Source organism: Calliphora vicina, chromosome 1 (genome assembly GCF_958450345.1).
Source record: "Calliphora vicina chromosome 1, idCalVici1.1, whole genome shotgun sequence".
In the NCBI taxonomy this organism is placed as follows: domain Eukaryota; kingdom Metazoa; phylum Arthropoda; class Insecta; order Diptera; family Calliphoridae; genus Calliphora; species Calliphora vicina.
Window position 1 is genome coordinate 151101890 of NC_088780.1, and position 27970 is coordinate 151129859.

At 28.2% G+C, this 27970-nt stretch overlaps 4 protein-coding genes across 5 annotated transcripts in view; 2 read left to right on the forward strand and 2 right to left on the reverse strand.

Moving 5' to 3' along the window:
- Positions 1–12786, forward strand: part of Sol1 — a 74563-nt gene extending 61777 nt beyond the window's left edge. The window contains exons 9-12 of the mRNA XM_065503339.1: positions 9655–10083; positions 10606–10810; positions 10920–11199; positions 12760–12786. Coding sequence (XP_065359411.1) covers positions 9655–10083; positions 10606–10810; positions 10920–11199; positions 12760–12786 — 941 coding nt within the window. The remainder of the gene's footprint in view (positions 1–9654; positions 10084–10605; positions 10811–10919; positions 11200–12759) is intronic.
- On the reverse strand, positions 996–3887 carry LOC135964086 (probable cytochrome P450 9f2). The gene is made up of 4 exons (XM_065516154.1): positions 3612–3887; positions 2987–3500; positions 1307–1961; positions 996–1236 (listed from the first exon to the last, which is right to left on the reverse strand). Exons 1-4 carry the CDS (start codon positions 3815–3817, stop codon positions 1070–1072), a joined length of 1542 nt encoding a protein of 513 aa, XP_065372226.1. The 5' UTR covers positions 3818–3887; the 3' UTR covers positions 996–1069.
- DNAlig3 (DNA ligase 3) lies at positions 6315–9658 on the reverse strand. Its single transcript, XM_065516153.1, has 7 exons — positions 9252–9658; positions 8977–9170; positions 8725–8922; positions 8496–8659; positions 8012–8081; positions 7759–7940; positions 6315–7692 (listed from the first exon to the last, which is right to left on the reverse strand). Exons 1-7 carry the CDS (start codon positions 9607–9609, stop codon positions 6363–6365), a joined length of 2496 nt encoding a protein of 831 aa, XP_065372225.1. The 5' UTR covers positions 9610–9658; the 3' UTR covers positions 6315–6362.
- Positions 12787–13039: 253 nt separating the features above from the next.
- Men-b (Malic enzyme b) lies at positions 13040–27928 on the forward strand. 2 transcript variants are annotated; one of them, XM_065516158.1, is made up of 9 exons: positions 13040–13335; positions 23326–23512; positions 23668–24008; positions 24071–24626; positions 24686–24838; positions 24903–25055; positions 25968–26262; positions 26339–26467; positions 26550–27106. In XM_065516158.1, exons 1-9 carry the CDS (start codon positions 13319–13321, stop codon positions 26582–26584), a joined length of 1866 nt encoding a protein of 621 aa, XP_065372230.1. In that variant the 5' UTR covers positions 13040–13318; the 3' UTR covers positions 26585–27106. The 2 variants fall into 2 exon arrangements, with proteins under 2 accessions (XP_065372230.1, XP_065372229.1); XM_065516157.1 differs by lacking the exon at positions 26550–27106 and adding an exon at positions 27556–27928 and having other exon boundaries at positions 13041–13335; positions 26339–26503.
- Positions 27929–27970: the final 42 nt, after the last annotated feature.

The window sequence follows — 27970 nt, forward strand, 5'->3', positions numbered from 1 at the left end:
AATAACATCTTTATTTCTTAACAAAACTCAATGAAATTTTTAACTTTTTTTAAATTTGTTATTCTAAATATCAAATTAGGATTCAAAAAGAATCCCGCAATTCTTAAAAATTGGAGCGTATAAAATTCGTATTTTTTACAATTTTGCTCATATTTCCTTCGGGGCTGGGAAAATACTTTGGAAATAAATAGGGAACACATTAAGGTTTCCAGAGCTGCATTCCGTTTTCTGATCCAAGCTTTGAGATTTTAGAACATGTGGCGCAAATTTTAAATTTTGATATAAAATAGGTCAAATTCCGAAGGGCGTAGGGATGACATATTCGAAAAATAGGACATGTTTGTTATACCAAAATATTTTCCGTAAAGATACCTTACAGGAAAACATAAAATTGTTATATATTCTTAAAGAATTTTTTTTAAATAAATAAAAGAGTTAAGTCACCTTTTTTTAATTTTTAAATTGAAAATTCATAATAGATATTGATCTGAAATCTTTTATATATAATTGTTAATTTAGATGTCTAACTATCAATGAACATTTGAGTCCATTCGATACAAAAATTACGCCCTATATTTTTAAAAAAGCGGACCAACTTATGACAAAATTTTAATGTTTTATTTAGGATTGTTGCATTTAAATTTAAAAGTCTGATAATAACTACAATTCAATATCTAAAATGTTTTACCAGACTCATAAGTTATCTATATCATGAATTCCATAAGACATCACAAACTAATTGAACCGACACACGTTCGATTAAAAACCGATTGTATGAAAACTAAAAGTTCATGAACTACTGCATCAATTTGGACAACAATTTACATATAATTTATTAGGAGACCAGTTTTTGTACGATAGTTTTAGATTTTACTCAATTGCACCTAAACCGATTGTTTTAAAATAAATTTAGATCCTTATGTAAAGTACCTTTACTATATAACACAATATTATTAATTAGAACCATTATTAGAGCTTATTGTATACTATAAATATTTATATTATTTTATTCTTATCATATTTATCTGAACGATATTTTATTTTTAAAAATCACAGAAAAAATTAAAATTTATTTTCGTGGTATAAATTGTGCCCAAAATCCATTTTCAGGTGCCACTTGAAATCCAGATTTTTTTAATTCTAAAGGTATCATTGTCTTCGGAGATGCTTCTAAGCGGTAATCGCGTAGTAAATAGAAGAGAAAAGCTTTAATTTCCATAATAGCAAAACGATTAGCTGAAATTATAAAATAAATTAAAGTTTATTCCCATTACACATATGTAGAAATATTATCCGAATAACTTACCTATACAAACTCTAGGACCCAAACCAAACGGTAAATATGCACCACTCTCAAGCTTCGATTTATTCTCATCACTGAATCGTTCAGGATCTAGAACATCCGGTTCCGGATAATACTTGGGATCTCTGTGTATTCCACACATTGCTATACGAAGTGATTCCCCTTTTTTGATTTCTAATCTTTTACCTTGCGATTCATAAACAAAATCTTTATTACACACGCGATCCGTTACTAAAGTAATCGGCCATTTGCGTAAGATCTCCGATACCACCATGTCCATATAGGGCATTTTATGTAAAATATCATACGTAAGGGAATCATCTTCTAAATCTTCACTAAATTTCTGTATCTCTTCGTAAAGTTTTTCCTGTACGTCGGGATTTTCCATAAGCTCATGGACACTGAAACTCATAGTGACTGATGATGGTTCCATACCTGCGAAAAAGAACAAAAAGCATTGCGACACAACTTCAAGATCACACCATTCACGAAAATGATTTTTGGGTGTATCTGTTGGTATAACGCCTCTCGCTTCCATCAATAGATTAATCATATCGGGGCGTTTAATGTTGTGTTCGACTCTATACTTCATGGCATCTAAAACCAAGCGCCTAAAGTAATTTACGAAAACTTTATCGAACATACTGAGTTTGAAAATCTGAAATAAATAATATTTAGCTTTTTTAACTAGTACGAGAAAGTTAATTTCAATAACCTACATATCGAGGGACTATATTCAAACCCCTCTATCATAGAAAACATAGGTATTCTACAATATATTTTTAAGGCCTCTACAAAATTTATTTTTATTGTAAATTCATTTTGTATAAATAAAACTTATAGATAGAGGTTTTTGATCTGTTAGAAATACATTTTGGGACTTGGGTCAATTCCAGCATATTTTTTATCTTATTGGATGGATTTAACAAATCAATACACAATGTATTATAACAAGCAATGTATTATAAATAACATACAAGTATTATTAATACCCAGCAAAAATTTTTGGAATTTTTGTAATGACAACTAGTTATTTCATGCATTATTTTGTAATGAGTGGTGGTTACCCAGCATTTACTACTTATTTCTTAACTGATTGTAAGTACATTTGTAAGCTTGACCCATGAATTTTTTAAAAATCTCGAACAATGATAAGTAGTGTTTCCGTCAAATAATAAGTAGTTATGCCTTGGCTCCAATATTACTTGCTGGCTTACTAAGTAAGTAAAGTTTTTGCTGGGTAAAGAGAAATAATATAGCAAAATAGTTTTAAGTTTTAAGTTAAGCTTTCCTGAATTCAAACTATCGTAAACAAAATGTAATGCGGTGATAATACGCTTTTAAATCTTGTAAATTTTAATGTAATTCGGAGGTTTATATAGTGTCGTCTATTTAGTAAAATATTTATATATAAACAAAAAAATGGGCGAAATGCTTTAGTCAGATTCATCATAAGCATATCAAATTTATACCACAAATGTGGGCTTGTTTGTTGAATATTTTGCCATTAAAAACTCTTTTTTATGGAAATCTAAGATAGGGGGTATTGATATTTATTATCAAACTCGATATTTATTATCAGATTCTAATTTTATCAGATAGATTTCTGTTATATATTTTGGTTTTTAAAAAAAGGTAATAAAAGACTTATATTACTTTATTTAGTTAAATGTTTACATTTACCTTTGCTACTTTTGGTAATAGTTCCATTATAAACATTTTAAATTGCTGCATTGGCGTAAAGTTAATTGCCTTTTGAGCTTTAGTATAGAATTCATTATTCCGGTTTTTAAAAGAATTCACTTCCAAACCAAATGCTGTCGATGCTATAATATCGACAGTCAAACGTGAAGTAAAATCTTTGATATCCACTTCCAAACCCTTGTCTTCCGCATTACTGTTATTTATTTCATCTTTAAGGTATTGCATGGACTCCTCTATTTCCAATACAATAAGTTTAAACATTTGACGCATTTTACTGCCAGTAAATGCTGGACTTAAAGTGTTGCGCATATCGCGCCATTTATCATTTTGCATGAAAAATAAAGAATTTATAAGTAAATTATCACTACCTCCTGTGTCCATGAAATTACGACGATTCACAAAGTGGTCAAAATCTTTAATCATAACATGCTTTATTAGCTGTGGATCTCGTACTAGATAAATTGGTGCACGACCATCATATACACCATACACACTTTATAGTTTTTTAAAATAAAACACAATTAAAAAACAATTAATAAAATTATTTGTAAGCACAATGCTAATTGAATCAATTAAATTTTAAATTGAATAGTTTTTAACTTACACGTCGTCATCTTGCCTATTGTAGAGTTCACATAATATGTTGAAAACGGATTTCGTGCCGAAAAGTGTTTCCTTACCACTGCCCAATAAAAATGCTGGCTTATCATAGGGTAAATTACGTTTTTTAAAGTAATCATTATTTTTGGTGGCCCAACGATAAAATAATACGGCTGCGGCCGCTAACAATATAATAAACTCAATCCACATCTTGAATTTCAAGTTGAAATTATTGTAGATCTATTTTACTTATACAGAAATTTGTTGTGATCTTGTCCAAGTATTTTAAAATACTGAGTATAAATAGGTACTCGTATTAGTAAAATAATTTGACTATAAAAAGCTTTCTCATTTGCTTTTGTTATTAAGAGCAATTGTGTTTTATTGGGGGTGAGGCTTTTTGTACCCTACAGTGTACAAATAATTTAACTTGTAGAACAGATATTCTGAAATAAAACTAAAAAATGCAAAATTAATAATCAGCCTTATCATGTAAGGCGTAGTCGTTTTACGACAACGACAGTTTCGTACTAGATTAATGAAACATGTTGAATAATTTCTTTAATCTAGTACGAAACTGTCGTTGTCGTAAAACGACTACGCCTTACATGATAAGGCTGAATATCTCATGTAAATGCGATCATAACTTAAAAGAGTTTCGAGTATTTACTGATTAATTTTGAAATATTATAAACTTTTTTTATGAAATAGGTTAATTTTTTGCATATTCTAAGTTTTGAATCACTTGTTTAACAATATAATTCGAAATTGAACCCTTAAAAAATAGTGCTATTTATTTTCGATTAAGACCTTATATATCTCTCCAAAATGTATATTTCCTCTCTTAATTTAAGTTTCATCTTCATTGAGCAAAGTTATTTAAGTATTTTGTTAGGAGAGTTAAATGATGCAAGATTTGTTTATTTTTGAGAAATTTGTATTTTTGTTTAATGATAATAATAGTTTGTATACAAACATGTTACATTTATTAATGTAAAAAAACATACACATATAAATATAATTTAAAAGATGAAATGCAAATAATATACACTCCTTCACAGTGGTTTGAAACATTTTGTTTATATTCTGAATAATTCGGAAGTTTGTGAACCATTGCACAGTGGATAAACTGATATTTTGGAAACAATACCTATATTCATTTGTTACTAGCTGATCTAATGAAAGTGAAAATTCTAATATACAGTGAGTGACACTACAATGGAAATTTTTTTTTAAAAATATGTAGGTATATGTATGTATTTCGTAATTTTAGTTTTCGCTTCGGTTCTGAAAAAGATTTAGGTCGGACTCTAATGTTTTTCATTACTCACTTTCGACGATTATAGTATATTTCTAAGATAAATTCAAATTTATTAAGTTTTCTATTAAAATATAGTCAATAAAATATAGTCAATTTAAGTTTAACAAAAATACATTTATAGAATGTGGTTATACTTTTGAGCATTGGAAAACATTTGAAAATACAAACAAAAGAAAGTAAACTAAATAAAAAGAATATGTAACAATGTAAAAAGCTATATTTTATATTGATAATTTATTGTAACACTTATCGCACAGTAAGTTTTTAAATAGTTAGTAAACATGTCTAGAGTTAAGATTTGTGAAAATTTAGAAACTAAAATCTTAAACGATTTTAAACTCCAGGGGCTAAATTACCGCATTCGTGATCTAATGAGCTATCGAATCGAAATTATGATAAAATATTTAGTACGTTTTATCATAATTTCGATATCGAAATTATTTTTCTTTTCTTGCTCGATATCGAATGCCATAATCTCAAATAAGAAAATTACGATAAATTTTACTTGATATCGAATGCGATAATTTGGCCCCGAGATTGAAGAAATAAATATTTGTGATAAATATTCAATTAATAAATCAGCAGTTTCAAAAATTATAAAAAAAAATTCTCGAGACAGTACTGTAAAACTACTCACACAAGATAATTTAAGAAATTCCCTAAAATGACTCCCCGGGAGTTTATCAATAATCTAAAAATAGAAATTATTTCTCGAACTGCAAGCCACAGGGAAAATGAGGTTGGTCTTGGTTGATATCACAATTTGCCAAAGAAAATTTAAACTTGTCCTAACAGAAATGGAATACTGTTCCCTTTCTAACCAGCCTTTTCCCTTTCGGAATAACCGATAAGTTTTCATATAAAAAAATGTAAAATACTTTATTTCACCCACCTCCCCCAAATGGGGAGTGTTGGATGAATCCAAACGATAACGGTAATTTCATCTTGAATTAAATTAGTTATTGTATAAAACATGTTATTATATTTTCAATTATTAAAATCAAATATTTTATATTTTATAATTTAAAGTATTTATAGAATATCGATAAATGTAATTGCAGTTATTTCGGTAACGGTAGCTTAGCCCTATGAAATAAAATGAATAAAACATACTAGAATTGACCTGAGTCCCAAAATAAATCAAATTTAGAATGTAATAGAGTTTAAAAATGTGTTTTTACGCTGATTATATTAATTTATCACTTGAAATATTAAATTAAAACTAATATTTTTTTTATATTTTTTAAACCGCTAACGGATTTTACACGCTGAAGTAGTTTTTGTTATTACAAAACGCTAATGATGATGTGCTAAGAAATAAAAATCTTGGAAAAAAATTTATTCAAATTTCAACAAAATTTATATTGAAAAAAAACATTTTAGAAATAAATATGTATATAAAAATATTTATTGTATATTTTATAATTTACCATCTTATTTTATAACAATTGCATATAAACCATAATCTAATAATTTTTTCTGCTTCAAACAATCCAATAACCATTCTGTACTTAAATGATGACTAGATCTACGATATTTTATTCTACAATCACTTAATTTAACTTTAACATTATAAGATTCATAAAAAACTAAATCAGCTTTTTTGGAGTCTGTGGTAATTGTACCACTGTTAGCTTTAAATTGTTTAATCACTTCACTAGAGTTTTCTATATTTTCAAAACTTGCTACCACATTTTTAAATAAATTACTTTCTTTTTCTATTTTTACAACTGGATCGGGCTCTTCTTTTTTAATGTTATTTACAGTTTTAAAAGCACTATCTAAAGTTAATTGTTTTTTAGACGTTTTCTTATCAATCATATCTAAAGACTCTACTTTTATTTTCATATACTTTTGTGTTAAGGGTTGGTTGTCTTTGTCTTTTTCCAATTGTCTTTTCCTACTGCTGGAGGTGGGCGTTTCCACCTTAATTTTTTTACTACTGCTTGGTGAAACATTATCCTCTATTTTTATAAATTTTTTGGGTGTTTTTTGTAAATTTAGTTTACTGTTTATTTTTAATGTATCTTCATCGCTGCCATCGCCATCATCACAACCCTTAATCAAAAGATCTACATTTACATTATTTTTGGAGGCTTCATACATATTTTCCAGCAATTCCAAATCATTCGCTTGCTCAGCTGATTTATCATCTCTTAAACGTGTTATACGAGGAAAACGTATAGATATACCGGATGCAGTGTGTTCTCCGGATTTAGTGAATTCTGCTCCTGTTATTTCCCATACGGGCATAACTTTTGGATCTTTTGCTATTAAATCGGGTATTAGTGGTTTATTGCACAAAAACCAATTGGGTGCTTGTTTTCCATCAGATCTTTCCATAAGCTTCATTAAACGTTCATGCATTTCCAAACGCGTTTTATCATCCAATCCTGTATGTACTTTGGTTACAGTCTTCCACAAACGATCTCGACGATCATAACAACCCATTAGAAATATACTTAAAACGCCACCTTGTTTGCCAGAACCATATGAGGCTCCTAAGACTACTAAATCTGCGGTATCTGCCATACGACCCCCAAAAAGATAATCTTTTTTAACTTTTAACCAGCCACGCTTACCAGGTTGGTAAGTGGCCGAGGGATCTTTTAAGACAACGCCTTCTAAGTTGGCCTTCAAAACTTTGGCTGTCATTAGAGACAGCTCATTTTTAGTTTTAAGAAAATGCGATTCCGATAATTGTACATAGGATTTAATAGGTGTAATATTATCTTCTAATATTTTACGTCTCTCTCGAAATGATCTGAGGTAAATATAGAATATAGTTAATAACAAGATGATATAATTTGTGATTCTTAATGAAACTTACAAGTTTGTTAAATCTTCCCCTTTAAATAATATGCAATCAAAAACAAAAAGACAAACTTCAGCATTCTGATACTCTTTTTTCTTGTGGGCACCCAGAGAACCAAACGGTAATAATTGTCCTGTTATAGTATCGACTAAAATGATTTCTGAGTCCAATATCATATCACCAGCACCAGGAAAGGCCTATACATAAAATACAATATGTAATAAATGTAAAGATATGAAGATATGAAGATAAATCAAAATTTTTTTACCTTGGGTATGAATTCCTTAAAGCGTTTGACTTTATGATCCATAACTGGTTTTAAATTACGACTAAAAAATCTGAAAGAAATATACATATATTCAATATTTCAACATCTTAACTATTTATTTGCAAAATTATTTATAGATCCCAATCTGTATGGAGGAATCGTTTGGCACCATTACCTCAAGTTGTTAGTTACGAGCTGCCAACGTGTAACTAGAGCATTTAAACCGTTTTTTATTTGAAAAACCGACCGGTTTCGAATAATTCGATAGATCTTTTTCGTCAGTTTTTTTGTAAAAATATTAAAATTTTTTTATATTTTTTTATTCAAACCTTATGTAAATAATATTTATTTATTTTCGTATCAAACATTTTTAACGCTGGTTGAAAACCAACAAATAACCGAACATAGCCTTTTTGTGTAAGAAAAATAAAAGGATTTCGGTTGGAAAATGTGACCATACTTAATTTTTACAAAAGTTACTCACTTAAATTCATTCCCCTGCTTATGAATTTGCACTCGTTCTCCATCGTATTTTATTTCACTAAACAAACCACTTGGACTCTTTTTAAAAGCAGTCTCCACTGAATTACAGGCATTCGCTAACATGGGCGATATTGGAGTCATGACATGAACATTGACAACTTTGCCCTGAAAAATTACAGTTGTACAATTTTAAATAAGTTTAACAATTATTAATTTTCAGTTTTTCCAACCTTTTTGCCTTTTACTACTTTATCCTGTATTATGTCAGCTTTTTTGCCTGCCTTTGCGTTTTTGAAAGAGAATTGTTTTACTACTTCAGCCAAGTCTCTTGTAGCTTGATATGAAGCATAAGCCATGGGTCCAAAAGCAGCCAAAACATGACTTGCTTTGGCATTCATTCGAAGATCTTGTTTTACTATTCGAATAATCTGAAAAAAAAAATTGTGAAATTTAAACAATAACAATATTTTTCATACAAATACCATTTTCAAATCAGAGGCTGTGGTTTGTTTACACAACTGCTTTAATATCTCTGTCTGTTCATCTTCTTTAGTACGCTGTTCTAATTTTACCAAAAATTCTTCCACTTCTTGCAAATACAAAACACTGCTTTTTTGGGGTTTTAATTTTGTAGAAGATTCAAAGAATTTACGCAACGTTTCAGAAACATCACCCTCTATGGTAAAATTATTAAAGATTTCAATATGTTAATATTCATGCATGTAGCAGTATTTCATAACAAAAAAACTTAATAAACCTTGTTCTAAATCCAATTGCATTTCTTGGACATCGCAATTGAAGAGGCGCGAAAACAATTTCACCATTTGTTTATTTTGTAAATTATATACACGTTGCGAATCTCCTGGTATCAACATGCGCACCCACAGTAAAGTGTCTCCCTGAAACTCTTTTTTATTGCAGCCTTTGCGTAAAAAATCCTGTAAAATGTTTGCCTTATTCAAGTAACTACGTTCTCCGCCAATTTCATCACATATGCGGGTAAATGTTGCTAAACGATTGTCTTCCACGCGCCACATCTTGTATGTTTGTTTGCTGCCAATGCTATACTGTTGAAAATTTTTAACAATTAAAACTTTTAACTTGTTTAAATACATAAATTTTTGTTATAAACTAAACATCTTATTTGTTTATTTTTCTAGGAAATTGTAAAGAAATTTATGATTCGCGTTGGAACAAATCAGGGGTTTTTGAATCGAATCAGCTGTTTTCGACAAATGTCAGATTGGCCAATGTAAACAATCTTGTGCCATTGCACAACACAGGGCGTATCGAATGTGTTTATGAATTTTATGCCAGCGGTGACGAACGTGTTCAAATTAAGTTTCTCGACTTCAATATTCCTACCGAACATAAAAATTCCTCGGAATGTAAACCAAATGATTCATTTCAATTATTGACACAAGTTAAAGGAAAATATGAAGCTGTCGACTTTTATTGTGGGGCTTTTCTGCCCAAGCCGATAATGTCGAAGGGACCGAAACTAATGCTGCAATTTATTGGTAAATATCCTAGTAATCAACAGAAAGGCGCCTATTATGGTTTCAAAGCTGAATACAAATTTTTGACAAGTAAGTAGTATTATTTCAAATATAAAATTCTTATTAAATAAATCATATTGATTTTATTGATTATTTGTTGGAATATGAATACATACATACGTATTATATAATGAACAAAGATTATTAAAATAAAGGATGGTTACCGATTAAAGTTCCTAAGATTATTGAACATTTTCGGGAACTTTCGTGAATTTCATTATAAATTTTATTCTTAAGTTGCAGTATTATTTCCGCACATATAATAGAGATTCACTGTGATTTGTTGCCAATCAAGCGATTCGATTATATTCATATATTTGTTTCTATACTAGCAACAGAAAGATAGAATTACGATTTAAATAACCTAATTTTTGTCATCACAACTAAAATTTCGAAAATGTTTGCATTATATTGCATTCTAGCTTTGGCTTTATGGAGTTCTATTACTACTTATTTCATATATGTATTTATATTCCAATAAAATCAATCGCAAATCTTTTTCCAAATAAACTAATATTTTACACATATTTCATAATTATCAAACTATACAAGATTATGGTATAACAACTGGTTATCAATTGGGCCACAATTGCAGTTTCGTTTACAATAGTACCACAAAGAAAACTGGATTTTTTACTTCTCCAAATTTTCCAGGACTTTATCCGCAAAACATTGCGTGTCATTATTTTTTCTATGGCGAATTTGAGGAAAAAGTAAAGATTAATTTTAGTTTTTTTGATGTGGAGGGAATAGACAGGTAAATTTTACACCTAATCCCAATTAAAAATTATTTCAGTAATGATGTTTCTATTTCTTATCATTCTGTCTTTTATTTCTATTTATATTATTTTAACTGCTTAATATAGTTGCGGTTATCAATCAGCTAGCGATTATGTGGAATTTTCAAATTTTATTAGTACGGATCGTAAATTTCCCAAATATTGTGGTAGACGCGATAAATTTGAAATTCGTTCGGATGATCGTTTTTTTAGAGTATCGTTCTATTCAAATGATCGTTTCGATCGTAATGGTTTTCGAGCTTATTATGTGTTTGAAGGTAAATCAACGCCATCTGAAAATACATCAGTACAAAGCTATACATCAGTATTGTCTCATGGAGCCCATCATAAAATTCATAAACATTTTGTAAAATGTTTACTATTATTAATTTATTTTTTTCATTTGAATGTTATTTGAAAAAATGTATAGCTAAAAATATTGTGCAAAATAAATGTTTTAGAAAATTACAAAGAAATGTAAATATAATTCAAATTTGTACATTAATTATTGAGTTGTTAAAAACAACGAAAGCGTATTTGGATTATAGTTTCTATGAAAAAGTGTGAATTAAAAAATATATACATAAATGTATATATGTTTTCTAAAAAGGTTTTGATACTCTAATCCCAAGGTTATTTATTTTTTAAAATTTGTAAGTTCTTAAATTGTCTTTAGAAACCATTTTAACACAGGAAAATTTATTGATTAAAGCATGCAATACTGTTTTCTGTTGCTATAGTATTAATAATCTTATAGATATACATTTAAACTGCATTCAGTGCCTAAACACAATTTAACATTTGTTAACTTTTAATGTTTTTTGGCAGTAGTCAAAAAAGTAATATCGAACTGTATGTTAATTTTGACTTTCTACAACCACTTTTTAATCGTTGTGGTTTGCAGAGCGAGAGAAAAAATACAAATTTTAATAGGCAAAATAAATATATTTGTCCTTCTTTCCAAACCACAATCATATTGACATTTTCTTTTGGTTGTTTTTTATTGTCATATTACTGAAAAGAGCTGATTAATATCTGTATAATTTGTGTAGTACATATACAATCAAAATTAAAACTATATAAACATTTAAAATTCCCAAAAATTGGATAAATTCCAAAATTTTGTTAAAATCACCAAATCCCTGCCCAATAAATTATATCCTCAAATTAATCATGAAGACCCTTATTTGGGGAGAAACCCCCTTATCTGGCTACACTGCTGGGTTTTAAACCGTTTGCCAAAACGGAAAAAATAACTTTTATCTGTGCAGTGTTTTATTTGTGAAAGGTTTGTGTATTTGCTAAACAAATAAATTGATTCATAACACCCTGTCTGTATACACACATATATCACAAAGTTTGTTCTTATGAAAACCTTTGACGTTTATGACAAAATTTACTCTTTTTTAATTTTCTTTTGACTCTCATTCGTAAACAATTTGTTTTCCAAAAATATTACAAATTTTGATACATTGAATATCAACTCTGCCTGACAAATACTACTACTACTTTTGTGCAACTGTTAGCAGAAAAAAACATAATAGCAAAAAGAAATATAAAGAGTATTTTTTTAAGCCCAACAGAACAACAGATTTCGGGTGAAGCGCATTCTGTGCGGCAATTTTCGCTTATTTGCGCCATACAAATCACGAAGTCGTCTATTAGTTACTGGAATCGATAAATGATTTTCAAAGTTAATTTGGATATTTGACAGAGTTAAAGTTCTTTCGGGCTTAAACAAATACCCTTTAATGCTACTTTTTTCTTAAAGCCGTAGCTTGCAGCAGCACCGTTCAGGGTTCCCAGGTTTGTTTGTGTCTTATTCCCAAAAATCCCCAATAAAAAATAATAAAATTTGTTTATATTAATTTAAATGTTTATTTTTTCTATTATTTTTAACTAATATACATATATATTAATATATTAGTACGGTCTCTTCAAATCGACTATTTAACAAAAGTGTGTATGTACTCTACAAGTATGTACATATAAAAAATATGAACAAATTTTTATTAAGTATAAAATCAAATCTAATTACTTATGATATATGTGTAATGAAATCCAGCAGATATGCAGTAGATATCGGACTTTATTTATCTAAATAACAATAGTTTATATCCACAAGCCAAAATGTTCATCCCCGACTTTGAAAAAAATTCCCAGTGTGGGGATAAAATCCCCTAATATGACAACACTAGCAGAGGTATCCGTCAGTTGAAAAGCTTCATTCAACGAATTCGGTTGGGTTTTTAGTGTGCGAAAGTTGGCACGTGAGTTTAAAAAAATAATTTGCAAACATAAAAAATTACAAAAAACCGCAACAGTTTTAAAAATAGTTTAAATATTTTATATAATGTTTAATAAATAAATCTCGTACATAATAATTAATACATTAAAGAACGCACAGAAAAAGATTTTTATTTTCAAAATTTAATAGTCGGTATTTGGAGCTTTCGTCTTAGCCAGAAAAAAAGGAAACATCAATCATGTTCTCACGTCCCAAGTAAGTAAAATTTAATTTTCTCTATTATAATTTTTAATTTTTTTTTTTGTGTTAATGAAATTTGTTACTGCAAATAAAAGAAAATTGTGTGTGAAAAAATAGCTTATGCAATAATTATTTTCACATCATTTTTTTGTTGGTATATATGATGTTATTGCCAAAAGGAGCGTTGGGGCAGGGACGCGCACATTTTCAAATGTGCAGAGACGACTATGTACACAAAATCTCTTCGATTGACCCAGTACCATTTATATTTGGCTAAAAGAGAATATTCTTATGAACCTGTAACAAACAGCTGTCTGCGTTATTATTTTGGTTAAAGGAATACATGTTTTAGTAGCGCCATTGTGTCTGCTTTCCTAAAAATTATATCCACTCTGATGTCTGAGTGCTCTTGGCCATGAACTAAATTTTCTTGTTACATTGTTTACATTGTTGTCGTTGTTACAATACAGTTTTTCTTGCCAAGTAAACTTTCGATTTCGTTTACTTACAGCTGACAATTGTAGAGTACCTACATCGAATTATGCATTTGTTTAATATGTAGGTACCTATTTCATCTCGTTTGCTGTCGGCCGACCTGCTTATTTTTATATATTTTGGCATCCTGGTGCCAATATTGGTTACATAATGTCAATACCATTTTAAATTTAATTTTACTTGCACTTGTTTAGATGTTTTTTTTGTTAGTACGTAACAAAACAAAACTTTCGTTAAAAAATCAATAATTGCGTACTAGTTTAGAGATGGATGATTGTTAGATTATCAAGAAGGTGGGTGGGTTGTTGTTGCAGGGTGGTTAATATTAAATTTTCTTTGTGTGTTGGTATAGCTTTTTATTATTTAAAATTTCAATTTTTTCATAAATAGAACATTTACGTACGTATGTCTCATTGTTTGTTTCTATTTATGTATTTTTTTCATTAGAAATTCTTTACACTTTACGTATGCCAGCATAGAATAAATTTCTTGTAGGTATACCACCTTCAAAATTGTTTGTATGTCATCCTAAAAAATAAAATAAAAAAACAAATTGTTATTTCTAATATAAATATCTATATTTTCGTTTTAAGATATTGGCCAAGAAAAAGGGTATTTTCTTTGTGTTTTAAATATTTCATTGATGCGTTTATAAAAAGAGAAATGTTTAAATTGGCTTATTCATGGTCCATTTACTAACTAAACTATTTTTAAATAGGTATCTCAATTTTATCCAAAAATATTATGTAATTAAATACCTACATTGATGTGTTTTAATAAATATAATTAAAAATCACAATTCATAAGTTTCGGGTTAACATATGTTTTTTTTTCAAAAGTAATATCTTGTCAAAAATTTATCAATTATTAAAATTTTTTTAAGAAACTTTAAATTTTTTTAAAACTTTATCAATCCTACAAAAGAAGGAAAACATTAATAATTTTCTTTTTAAAATTGTAATTAATTCGATAAACAGTGAATCATATATTGCTTTCTCTGGACGAGTATGTGAAAAATAATTCAGAAAGTAAAGATTCTATGAATTAATCTAAATCTTGGTATAATTTTTTATACTGTATCAGATTATAAAATAATGGTTAGATTTTATGTTGTTTTAAATTTCTTTGTAGTGTAAACCATGATACAATAATTGTAGAAGGTAGAATCACTAGGGAGAGTTTTCAATATTTAGCCCTATAACCATAGAGAACTATACATAGAGACGAGACACTACGATTTGTCAAACAAAAATACAACAAAAAATATGTTTGATACAACAACAAAATACATTGACTAGCATGAATTTTGTTGTTGCGAGAGATAGGTTTTTGACAACAGACTTAGGTTTTTGACAATTACGTCTCGTCTCTATGTTACCCTATGCCTATAACGTCAAACTTTGATTTTGATTTTTTTTCATATTTTTTTATATTTTCTTTTGTTTGACGTTCGTTACAAGACAATTGTATAATTGAGAATTTATTTTCTACTGGGTGTACCTTATGTTGTTGTATCATGGTGTAAACAAAATATTAATAATAATTTTAAAGCTAAAAAACATGAATATGTTTTAACAATTATTAGTGCCAAATTATCACTTATTTTAAGTTTTCATAAATAAATCATTTAAAATCGTAATTTTCATACCCTTCACCATGAGTGGCATATACGTTTGTAATTTCTAGCCCCCAAATAACTTACATACATGATTCATACATCAATATATCCGCTATAGACAATATAGGTTCGGATGCTGTTTAAAATCGGCCCACAAATTATTTTTTATCTACATATATCAGGATTTATATATGCAATATGGATAGCTAATGATAGTTATTTCAAAGTCCTTTGGAACTACTATGGCTCAAAATCGGGAAAAATATTTTTTAAACCGATTTTTTACAAAAAAATATTTTTTTTGTCATACCTTTTTCACTGACAAATTTATTTTTTTTTTTTTAAAATTTAAGAAAATTAAAAAAAAATTTAAGAAAATTTAAAAAGAAAAAAATTTTAACCGTCGCAGAATTGGTTTGTAGATTTTGATAAACACAATTTGTAAATTTTTTTAATGATAGCGTTAATTGTAAGTAAATATGTACGTGGATGTTTTATTGTCGATCTTTAGTTTTTATAAAAAAATACAAAATTGGATTTACTAACTACAAGCTAACATTTTATAATTAGAAAAACATTAGATTTTTAAAATTTAAAATTACATATACATATAAGACCAACATCGTCACAATGTATATCTATTTAATAGCTATTTCGCTTTATCTAATACTTTTTGTTTGGCATTCATTTTATTTTAATCGTATACATATAAAATCTGTTTAATTTTCATGGTCAGGTTCAAATTTGTTGCCCGAAGACAAATATAATAAGCATTGTTTCTTATTGTTATCTTGAAAGTGTTTTCCAAATATGTATTCCTAAATATTATATATGTATTCATAAAGAATTTATATATATACAATTTTAAGCCCAATTATGAAACAAAATTTCCCGGGATTTTTTTCCTTTTTCCCATTTGTTCTATTCAATGTTAAAAATAAGAAAAGGGAAAACTTTCGATGATTTTTTTGATTTAAATTTTATACGGTCTTATCAAGATGTAGATTTTTCATGTCCTTTTCCCTCGATAAATCAAATATTGAATTTGAATTATAGTTTATGTGGTCTAATTTGTAACTTAAATGATACTAAAATGATGATTTACATAGATGACAGAGAATTTATTCATGTTTTATGTAGATTTTTTTCTATTTCACTAATTCAATGATAAGCTTTTAATGTTTTGTTAGAAACTATATACACATCTGCTCAAAATAATAGATACACCAAAATTTATTTTTTAAAAACGAAAAAAAATAATGGTATATTGTAAAATTATAAAAAAAATTCAGTCGATTTTTATTTATAGTTAAAAGGAGAGTAAAAAACAAAAACAAAATATTTCATAATTAATAATAAATATTATAAAGTAAATTAAATTTCTTAAATTTCGAAAAATTTGTTGCTCATAATAATAGATACATTTTTAAAAATTCTTATTAAACAAAAGCTAATAAATTTTATCTTAAAAAAATTAGTTTATTATTAAAGTAAAGCTAGTATCCAGTATATCCACCTTTGTTTTGTAAAACTTTCTCCACTCTTCTGGGCATACTGGATATCAAGTTCTGACACTTCTCCAAGGGAATCTCGTACCATATTTTTTGCGTTTTCTCCCATAAATTGTCTTTATTTTTGAAAACTTCCTTCGAAAGCCTTATCTTTAATTCACTCCACAAGTTTTCTATTGGGTTTAAATCAGGGGATTGGCTGGGCCAGCTTAAAACAGGTACGTTATTCTCCAAGAACCAGTTTTTAACTAATCTTGAACTATGTTTTGGGTCGTTGTCCTGCTGGAATGTCCATATTAATGGCATATTTTCCGATGCATATGGAAGCATTACGTTTTCCAATATGTCTCTATACCCACTAGCATTCATCGTATCTTCTATTCGGAATATCGGACCAACACCATTCCATGAAAAGCAACCCCAAACCATTATGTTTCCCCCGCCATGTTTTACCGTCTTTTTTGTAAATTTAACGTGGAATTCTTTTCCTTTTGGTCGGCGTACATTTCTTTGGCAGTCGTTTCCAAACAAATTTATTTTTGTTTCGTCGCTCCATAAAATATTTCTCCATTTTTTTTCGCCTTCACACCCGGACCATTGTAAGTGCTCTTTAGCAAATTCTAATCTTGTCTTGATATTTTTTTGGCGCATTAGTGGCACTTTTCTGGCAATTCTTCCCGGCAATTTAGCTTGTAAAAGACGACGACGAACTGTTTGTGGACTGATTTCGTTACATAGCTCCGCAGAAATAGCTTTCGATGATATGAAAGGGTATTTTTTAATCATAAGGACGATCTGTTTCTGGACTGGTTTTCTTTGGTCTACCGCGAGTTTCTCTTTTTTGTTTTTTAGATAAAGCATTTTGGACAAAATGTAAAGATCTTCCTATGCTCTTTGCTATTTCCCGTAATGATTTTCCTTGATTTCTCATCGTTTGAACAATTTTTTTCTCATCTTCGGTACAATGATGATTTCGTCCCATTTTCTTCAAAAGAGTCCTATTTTTTATAAAATTGTTGCTAAAATTTAAATTATACTTACTGTTTCACGTAAATAGGAACAAAAAATTGCACAAAAAAAAATTGTATATAAACAAATTACAAATTACTGATGTGTATCTATTTTTATGAGCAAATAATTTTTTGTAATTCAAATAAATTCGTTTTTAAAAATCAACATGAAAGCAAATAGTTGCCAGATTTTTGACTGACATGACATTGCCAGATAGAAATTTTAATAATATGATGTATTCTTAACGCTTGCGAGGAAATTTTCAATGTTACCGCCATTTAAATTTTTTCCAATTAGGTGTATCTATTATTTTGAGCAGATGTGTATGTGGTCTGTTTAATAGTATATATGTACATTAAAAGATTTATAATTGTTACTAATTAGTTTATAAATAGTTATATTAGTTTCTAAGTTGATTTAAAATTACATCATTTTAGAAAAATTATTAAATAACTGCTCTTATACCATATATAACAGTTTTTACTTATCGTTTATACAATTATAACAAAATAGCTATTTAAAAAGTTGCACGTATTGTTGTTTTACAAATAGTATTTATAATATTCTATATAATTCTGCAACTGAATGAATAAAATAAATACTAATTTTCTCTTTTCATTTGTTTTACCTTATAAATATAGGCGATTTCAATGGCTTTACTTTAATAAATAATATTTGCAATAATATACATACTTGCAAATTTGTTTATCTAAACTGACGTCAGTTATAATTTCAATTCAATTCTATATTATATTATAAATTTTTGATAAATAGTCCACGTATTTTCAGAGCTTATAGAGAATTCTATAAATTCTCAGTAAATAAATTTAATTGCGTCATAGTTTTTAAACTATAAAAAACTAATTTAGAATGAAAGTTATGCAGAATACATTCAACCCAAAAATTATATTTTATTTGAAATAAACAAGCCATAAAAACACAAAACAAAAATTTAAAATAACATAATGCCTACAAGCAAAAAAAAAATAGCAAACTTTTGTGAAAGGTCTTAGATACTTTCGTCATCACGTATTTCGGTCAAACAAAAGGGGGCTATACATTAACAATGTTTTTTTTCTTAATTCTCTCTTCTTTCGTTTCACCATTAAACCAACACTACCAAAAATTCTATAAAAATAAGAAATTCCATGAACCAAGATAATAACATTATAATAATTACAAAGTTTTCTCTTCTTTATGTATTTATATGTCCCCGTCCAATCTATCTAGTTTGCTGGCATTAACTTAGACACAAAATTAGATATAATTTATATAAACTTTTGCCAAAATGAATTCACTCATTAAACAGCTGGTTTATATACTTGTACATAGATTCAATCAATTGTTATAATTACGTTTGAAGCTAAACATGTATTTCCTCGTAAGACCAGGTTTATTTATTTATCCAAGTGTTCATGAACTTCAGAAACAAATTACAAATAGTATTGGAATACAGTAAAACTGATAATACTATGCACAAATATTCTATTAAATATCTATTACATCTAAGTCGAAAGTTATTCCCCGGGAAAGCATTAGGGTGGACCCTAAAAAACTTGAGGATGTTCCCAATAAAAACAATAGTTTAATTCATTCTAAGATACCGTTCCTAAAAATTTTTTTAATAGCAGACCGTTTGAATTCCCCAAATGTTAATTAGTAATATGATTTGAAATCAATTTTATTTTTGTGTTAAGTAATACATTTTTCACTTTCGCTGGAACTAAGTTATTTTTTAATTTTTAAGATTTGCTTATTATATTGTAAATAGATTGAAAATAATGATGAATTGGAAAAAAAATTCAAATTTCTACATTATTAACTAACAAATTTTCAACATTAATGATTTATGTCGGCATAAAAATTTTTGACAATTAATGTATATTTGACAGTATTTTTTATAAAATAAAACAAGTGATGTTGTCATAAGTTGTCATATCTGCATAGATTTATAGATAGTCTCTGCAAAATTTTAATTATTTTCATGTTTTAGTTTTGAATGTTTCCACATATGTATAACTCCGAGTATCTGAGAGTTTTTTATCTCATATAAAATTGATTTTATACGATACGCCATTATTCGAGAATGTCACCGATATATTCCCTTATCACCATGGCGAAGGGTATAAAAACTCCTGTTATCTGTATAACAAATTCTCGGTCACGCTGTATTTGAGTGAATATTGAAAAACAATTTGCTTTGACAACACGTCACACATTTTTTTTACTAGTTAGCGTTTGTTATTTGGTGTGAGTTTGTTCCACAATACTATAGATATCATAAAATATGTCAAGTACGTAGTGTAAGTACTTCTATTCAACAACCACAGGTAGTAAGTAGCAATCGAAATATTGTTTATGATTATTTTCATTCTGTTACTACTAAGACAAATGGAATACAAATGCCGCTAACGAAAGCTTTTGTATTCTATTGGGTATTATTACTATCTATCTATGAACAATAAATTCAAATTTAGTTCTCACTCCAATTAAGCGCGCTAAATATTTCTATAAAGAAAGATATACATATGTATATGCTATCGTTGTGTCATTTTAAAAATATATTTTTCTTGATAGCATTTTGTATTCTTCATAAAACAAATTCCAAGTAAATGTTTCAAATATACATACATACATCCATATGCATAAAAATGTATGAGTTTGTTATTTGTTAACTGCTAATTTCTGGGTATAACAACCTTAAGTTAAGAGTCAGCTGACAATTGAATAGTAACTTATGATAACAACTCATGCTGTTGTTGATGATTATGATGATGATTCTAATATTTTTTTTTAGTTTATTACCATTTTAGCGTCATTGTTTGTATGATGTATCTACATATTTTTAGATAGTTTTAGTTTTTATTTAGCCAACAAATATGTATGTAGATAATAAATAGTAAACAGAAAACGAAATATGTACAAGATTCATTTTTTATTATTGATTTGATGTACAGCATTATTATTTTTTTTGTTACTATTTACTTTTGTAATTGTGTTATTATTAATGTGGTTTTAACAAAGAAATCGTATTTAAAATTATTTGTTAATTGATATTGTTATCAAAAATAAATATGTATAAGTGTTATTTTAAAATCACCACTCATAAGTTTTGTTTTGATTTCTGTTCTTCTATAACTAAATTAAAATGGTTATATTTAGGTTAAGACTGACTTTTCACTTTAAAGATATGACTTTTCACTTTAAATATATGACGGTTGATAATTGTATGTAGGGTACTAGTTGAAGAGAATACACATATTCGTCATTTGGATACTTCTATTTCTTATCAATATAAATATGTGCAAAAAATGTTATTTACAAATAGTTTTGATAAATTAATTTCTCATGGATTCTACTAATTTTTAAATATTTGTAAAAGAACCAAGCAAAATAGTGAGGTGGAATATTTATCACAACTACTAAAACCGAAATGCTTCAAATTCTAGTTAAGATCCAATGAATTTAACATTAATATGTCATTGGAATATGTTGTTAATTTTCGACTATTTTTCTCTCTTTATAATCCATGTCTCCAATACTGTACAATTTCGATATTTAGATGTCATTTTGATGTTTAGGCAAAACTTCTATAATTTTTTTATAGAAGTAATTAACCCTCTAATGCTTAAGCATGCCTCAAGGCACTCATCGCAAAATACCAATAAATGCAAATATAACTGATATTTCATTTCAAAAACGATGAAAGCTTTTTAAAATAAGTTCATTACTTTTTTTAGCAACTGTCTGTGTTTTTGAAATGAAAAATCAGTTATATTTGCATTTATTTATTTTGCGATGATTGCCTTGGGTATGCTTAAGCATTAGAGGGTTAACAGTAAAATCATATTCAAATGTTCAATAATGTTTTTATATTTGAAAAAGTAACGGAAATTGTAATTGGAGGCACTATTTTCCATAGATAACATACATTTTTTATTTTCACTGAATTATTTCTTTAATTAATATGTAAATTATAAAGTACTAGTAAAGTATAAATAAATTGTATCAACTTCGTTTTGTCAGTAAATGGAACCTCATGGAATGATAACGTAAATAGATTTCGATATAGAGAAATACGTTTTCAATCGGCTTCGACTTTCCTTTTCGTTGTAGATTAATGAACAGTTGCTTCAAAATTATCTCTAAATATCTTATTTGTTTTGAATTAAAAAAAAAATAAGGTACGGCAATATTTCTACTATACTTTTTAAAAAAATAAATAAATTTGCTCCCACTTCTGTTTAATTTTCAATTTGTCACTAATATACCATATGGATTAAATCCGATCTGGAAGCCGGCTAGTCCAACAGAGGAATATTAAACAACAATTTTAAATAAGATCATCTTCTAAAAGTTCATTATAAAGTTTACTGTTCACTTCTCACATTCTCATGTTTTTGCAGCGGTAGAAAAAGCTGTTCAAAACATAATACTCCCTCCATCAAAATTACGTTTTAACAATCGAATATATCGACCTCAGACCAAGGCCGTCCAAATTAATTATACCCTTCACCAAGTTTGCCATTCCGTTTGTAATTTCTACATTTTTCATTTGCGACCCCACAAAGTATATATAGGGTGGGTAATTTTTTTTGCTCAACAGACGTATAGCAAAAACGTAATCTACGAAAAATTGTACGAAAATTTCCCCAAGAAACAAATTGACCCACCCTAATATATATTCTGGATCGCTAAAGATAGCGAAGTCGTATGTCAGTATGTCCGTCTGTATGTTGAAATCAACTTACCGTAGCCCCCAAAGAACTTACAAATATGATTGATACATCAATATAGCGGAAATTCTTTCGGTTCGATTGCTATTAAAAATCGGCCCACAAATGGCTCAGATATAAGGAAAAATACGGGACAATATTGATATCAAATGATATTTATAATAGATATTTATTTGAAAAATTTTAATTAATTATTTTGTTTACTTAAAAATATTTAAAATTTGTATTTTAAAGTATAATTTGGTGAAGGGTATACAAGATTCGAGACAGCCGTTTCTCTTGTTTTTTTTTCATCTGTATAAAGTAAAAAATAAAAAGTTACTTTCTTCAGATGAAAAAAAAGTTATTGACGGTTTCAGATCGAATGTAGCTTACGAATATAGTTATTTCTATTTTATTGACAAAACGACGATTAAAAAACCAACATTTTCTTAAACTACAAACAAAAATTTTACAAGAATTAGCTGAATTCACAAAAAATTAAGCTTTTTATAAAAGTTTAACATAACATAAGGGTATATAATATCCGGCACAACCGAATATCTTATTTGTTATTTTATAAGTTTAATAAATGTATTTATTACAATTCAATCAAATACATACAATATTATTTATAATTATGAATGTGTTACAGTTTGTACGGAAATCTAACCAAAATATGTGCAACAGCACGTTCATCAAACAACCCAACAACAACAGCAGCTGCGGCCGCTGTTGCCAACAACACACAAGTCCGTGAATATCATGAAGTGGTTGGTGACATATTGTGCCCCTCACAAGTAATGGGCATCGATCACATTCGGGATCCACGTTTAAACAAAGTGAGTATTAAATGAAAATGAAATTAAACGATACCCCATTGTTAAATGCATACAACAGCCCAGCTCTAGTCTATGTGTAATTTGAGAATTAAAAAAAAAAATATTTGTATTTTAAAAATGATTACATATTACATTGAATATTGTTTTATTTATAGGGTCTAGCATTTACCCTCGAAGAACGCCAAGTATTGGGTATACATGGTTTACAACCTGCACGCTTTAAAACTCAGGAAGAACAATTGCAATTGTGCAAAATTGCAGTCAATCGTTATAGTGAATCGTTGAATAAATATTTATATTTGAGTGATTTGCAAGATCGTAATGAACGTCTCTTTTTCCGTTTTCTCTCGGAGAATATTGAGGAATTGATGCCAATTGTGTATACACCCACTGTGGGTTTGGCATGCCAAAGATTTGGTCTAATTTACCGTAGACCTCGTGGTCTCTTTGTGACCATCAATGACCGTGGTCATGTGTTTGATGTTATTAAAAATTGGTGGGTATTTGTTGGATACTTATTAAAAATTTCATAACTTAATTATTTGTATATTTTAACAGGCCCGAACCAGATGTCCGTGCTATTTGTGTCACAGATGGTGAACGTATTTTAGGTTTGGGTGATTTAGGTGCTTCCGGCATGGGTATTCCTGTTGGTAAATTAGCTTTATACACCGCCTTGGCTGGTATTAAGCCTCATCAATGTTTGCCCATTGTTATTGATGTTGGCACCAACAACATTGATCTTTTGGAAGATCCCCTTTATGTTGGTCTACGTCAAAAGCGTGTTGTCGGCCGGGAATATGATGATTTTATTGATGAATTCATGGAGGCTGTAGTGAGACGTTATGGTCAAAATGCATTGATACAATTTGAAGATTTTGGCAATCACAATGCATTTAGGTTCCTCGATAAATATCGTAATACATATTGTACCTTCAATGATGACATTCAGGGTACAGCTTCAGTAGCGGTAGCTGGTTTATACGCTTCGAAGCGTATTACAGGCAAAAGTTTTGCTGACTACACCTTCCTGTTTGCTGGTGCTGGCGAGGCAGCTATTGGTATTGCTGATTTAACAGTTAAAGCCATGGTAGCTGAGGGTGTACCAATAGATGTGAGTAATTTAAAACACACCTTAAGTGGATTGAATTTGAATTGACATTTAATTGTTAGGTGGCCCGCAGCAAAATCTGGATGGTTGATGTTAATGGCTTATTGACCACCACTCGCGAAGAAGGCAGTCTGGAGGGTCACAAACTTAATTACGCCAAGGATGTTGAACCTATGAAAAATTTGGAAGAAATTGTTGAAAAAATTAAACCTAATGTGAGTTTAATGATTTTATCTTTTAAATTGTTGAATATTTCTTATTTAAATTTTTTGTTTTTAGGTATTAATTGGCGCCTCTGCTGCTGCCGGTATTTTCACACCTAAAGTTTTACAAACTATGGCTGCTAATAATGATCGCCCTGTTGTGTTTGCTTTATCTAATCCTACCAGTAAGGCAGAATGTACAGCCGAACAGGCCTATCAAAACACAGATGTAAGTTTATTTTTTAATGTTTTTATTACTTGAAATCAAATTTCGGAAGCTCTTTACAGATCCATTTATTGCATTAATTCTAAAATTATTTTTCAAAATCAATTTAAATATATTCTCTTAACAATTCCACTAAAACATTGAATACGAATTAATTCTTAAGTATTAATTCCTTAGCACTCCAAACGTATTGACTTCATGCCTTTAAGATTTAATTCCTTTTTGAATCTTTCAAGTTTTCTTTAATTCAAATCCATTACAAAATAGCTTATTAAATTTATTAAATTTTTCTTCAATTCAAATCTATTGCAAAAAGACTTTAGACTGAGATCTTTATTCAATTCATGTTGTAAATGATTAAAAGCAAAACAAAAACTAAACTAAATGAAGACAAAATACTTTAATTCAATTTGTATTTGATTTGAATTAACAAAAATTAAATCTTTCAAAGGTTGAATGAATTCTCTTATGAATTAATTCAACTTTGAATGAATTTTATTTAAATAACGCGGAATTAAGCGTGGAGTGAATTAATATGAAAAGCTTAATGAGACACATAAAACAACAAATGTTTAATTCACAAAAACATATTTAAAAAATTAAAATTTCACAAAATATAAAACTCAAATTACACAAGAAAACGCAAATTTAACAAGAAATGCTCACAAACACAATTAAAATTTATTTTTCGTTATAACATTTTTTATTATGCACTATTTTTTTGAATGAATTAAATATATTCGAAAGCGAACGAAATATATATATTTTATGTGCGTTCGTAAAAGAACTAAAGCAAAATTAATTATAATCGTTAAAAGCGATTATTCTATGTACATACTATGAAATCTACTTAAATTGCAAACGGACATTAAATTTTTATTTTAAACCATATTGTTAATATTTTATTTATTTCAGGGCCGTGTAATTTTCTCTTCGGGTTCACCCTTCCCACCTGTGACTATTAATGGTAAGACTTACTCGCCTGGCCAAGGCAATAATGCATACATCTTCCCTGGTGTAGCATTGGGCGTTATTGCTACAGGTACCCATCACATACCTGATGATATGTTCCTAATTGCTGCTCAAGAACTTGCCAACTTTGTGGATCAGGCTGATTTAGATCGTGGTTCTCTGTATCCACCATTGAATACCATTCAAGAGATCTCTATGCGTATTGCTATTGGTGTAACAAAATGTGCTTATGACAATGGTAATTTACGCATTAAACCTTTAATTGTCTTATTTATTAATGAAAATTGATTTATTTTAAAATTTTTGGTATTAAGGACTTGCCTCAACTTATCCCGAACCTCAAGATAAACGCAAATGGTTATCAGATCAATTGTACAACTTCAACTATGAAAGTTCATTGCCCGTGACTTGGGCGTGGCCTAGAATGCCCTACATTAAGACTCGTGAATTAAATCCCATTAAACTGTTTGGAAAAAAACGTAATTAACCTATTTTTTCTTTCTTTTTTTTTATTTTGAAATCTAGGCGAAGAGAGTCCTCTTTTAGCTGCAATTAAATAAGCAATTTTGGCTAACATCTGCATAGTTTTGAATTCTCTAATACACTTTAAATGTCACATCACGTGTTCTGTTGATATGTTGCGTTCGTTGCTTTACTTTATAATATGTATTACTATTACTACTACTACCGATTTAATGACACCTTTTTTTCTTGCCACAAACTACTACCACAAACAACTACATACACTCTATTTTTCTCTATTAATTATGTACTTCTAAAAATTGGATGCGGGTCTTTCACATTTTTCATTAATATAATTTTAATTGTTATTAACTTTATTGATTATTTAGAGTAGATATTCAGTTGAAAAGTGTTAATGAAAATAGCCAAAGAAAATTTAACCAATAGATATTCAAAATAACACTGAATATGTATTATCAATTTACATATATAATATTTGTATATCAATAATTTATTAACTATCATTATTTGTTTTATGTGCTTATTTATTTTTAAGATCATTTTCTAAGTATGTATGTATTTAGTACATATTATTTAACAACTTTCTTCTTGCTTTTATCCTCAGTATTTTTAAAACAGATTTTATTAATGTTTCAATTCTCAGTATTTTTTAAGCATTATTTTGTTTGTTTTATTTTTTATCTGGCTATGCAAAACTTTTTATTAATAACTTTAACATATATTTAATTTTATATATCACCACTTAAGAACATTGACAATATAACAAATTACTTTGATTTTATTGTTAAAAGGTCTTTAGGCAATTGAATTTATATGCAGTTATAGAAAAACAAATTAAAATAACTGTTTTGTAAATGAAATTGTTTGATATACTAATTGATATTTGTAATTTTCCTTGATTTGCTTTAATTGCTTGCTTTTGTTAATTGGTTTTTTTTTTAACTTATCTTTTTTTTACTTCTTTTTTAAATTTATTAATATTCTCTTGACTTTTTATACTGATTGGTTTTTTTTTTATTTTCCTATTCTTTAAACTTTATATTTTTAGAAGATGATAACTAACTTTTCTTTTCTAAAACTCCTTGAATACCCTTCATGACCTTAAAGAAAATTTGCCGCTAGTTGGTTCTCTACGAATTAACCGACAAATACACACAAAAAACATTATTACTACGTTTCGTTAATTTATTTGTCATAGCTGAATTGTGTATTTTTAATTATTTAATTTTTATATAAATATGTATGTGTAAATTTAAAAACGATAAAACTTTAGTTATAATATAATCATCAGAAAAATGCACTAAGAAACTGAAGTAACTTTAAATTATTAAGTTACATTGTCGACATTAAAACCCATTGAAATAAAAATATACTAATGAAAAACAATAAACAAATCTACAACAACAATACAAAAAAAATAACATTTGTCAACGTGCAAAAACTTAAATTTTTATGTTTAATGA

Bases quoted from the DNA above. Each gene is read 5' to 3' on its own strand.
- LOC135964086 (XM_065516154.1), bottom strand. From the start codon at position 3,817: ATGTGGATTGAGTTTATTATATTGTTAGCGGCCGCAGCCGTATTATTT. The intron at 3,501-3,611 runs GTAAGTTAAAAA...AAAACTATAAAG, and splicing joins AATAGGCAAGATGACGACGT to TGTGTATGGTGTATATGATG. The intron at 1,962-2,986 runs GTAAATGTAAAC...TATTTATTTCAG, and splicing joins TATTACCAAAAGTAGCAAAG to ATTTTCAAACTCAGTATGTT.
- DNAlig3 (XM_065516153.1), bottom strand. From the start codon at position 9,609: ATGTATTTAAACAAGTTAAAAGTTTTAATTGTTAAAAATTTTCAACAG. The intron at 8,660-8,724 runs GTTGGAAAAACT...GTAATTTTTCAG, and splicing joins AAGTAGTAAAAGGCAAAAAG to GGCAAAGTTGTCAATGTTCA. The intron at 8,082-8,495 runs GTGAGTAACTTT...TATTTCTTTCAG, and splicing joins AAGCAGGGGAATGAATTTAA to ATTTTTTAGTCGTAATTTAA.
- Men-b (XM_065516157.1), top strand. The intron at 23,513-23,667 runs GTGAGTATTAAA...TTTTATTTATAG, and splicing joins GGGATCCACGTTTAAACAAA to GGTCTAGCATTTACCCTCGA. The intron at 24,839-24,902 runs GTGAGTTTAATG...TTTTGTTTTTAG, and splicing joins TTGAAAAAATTAAACCTAAT to GTATTAATTGGCGCCTCTGC.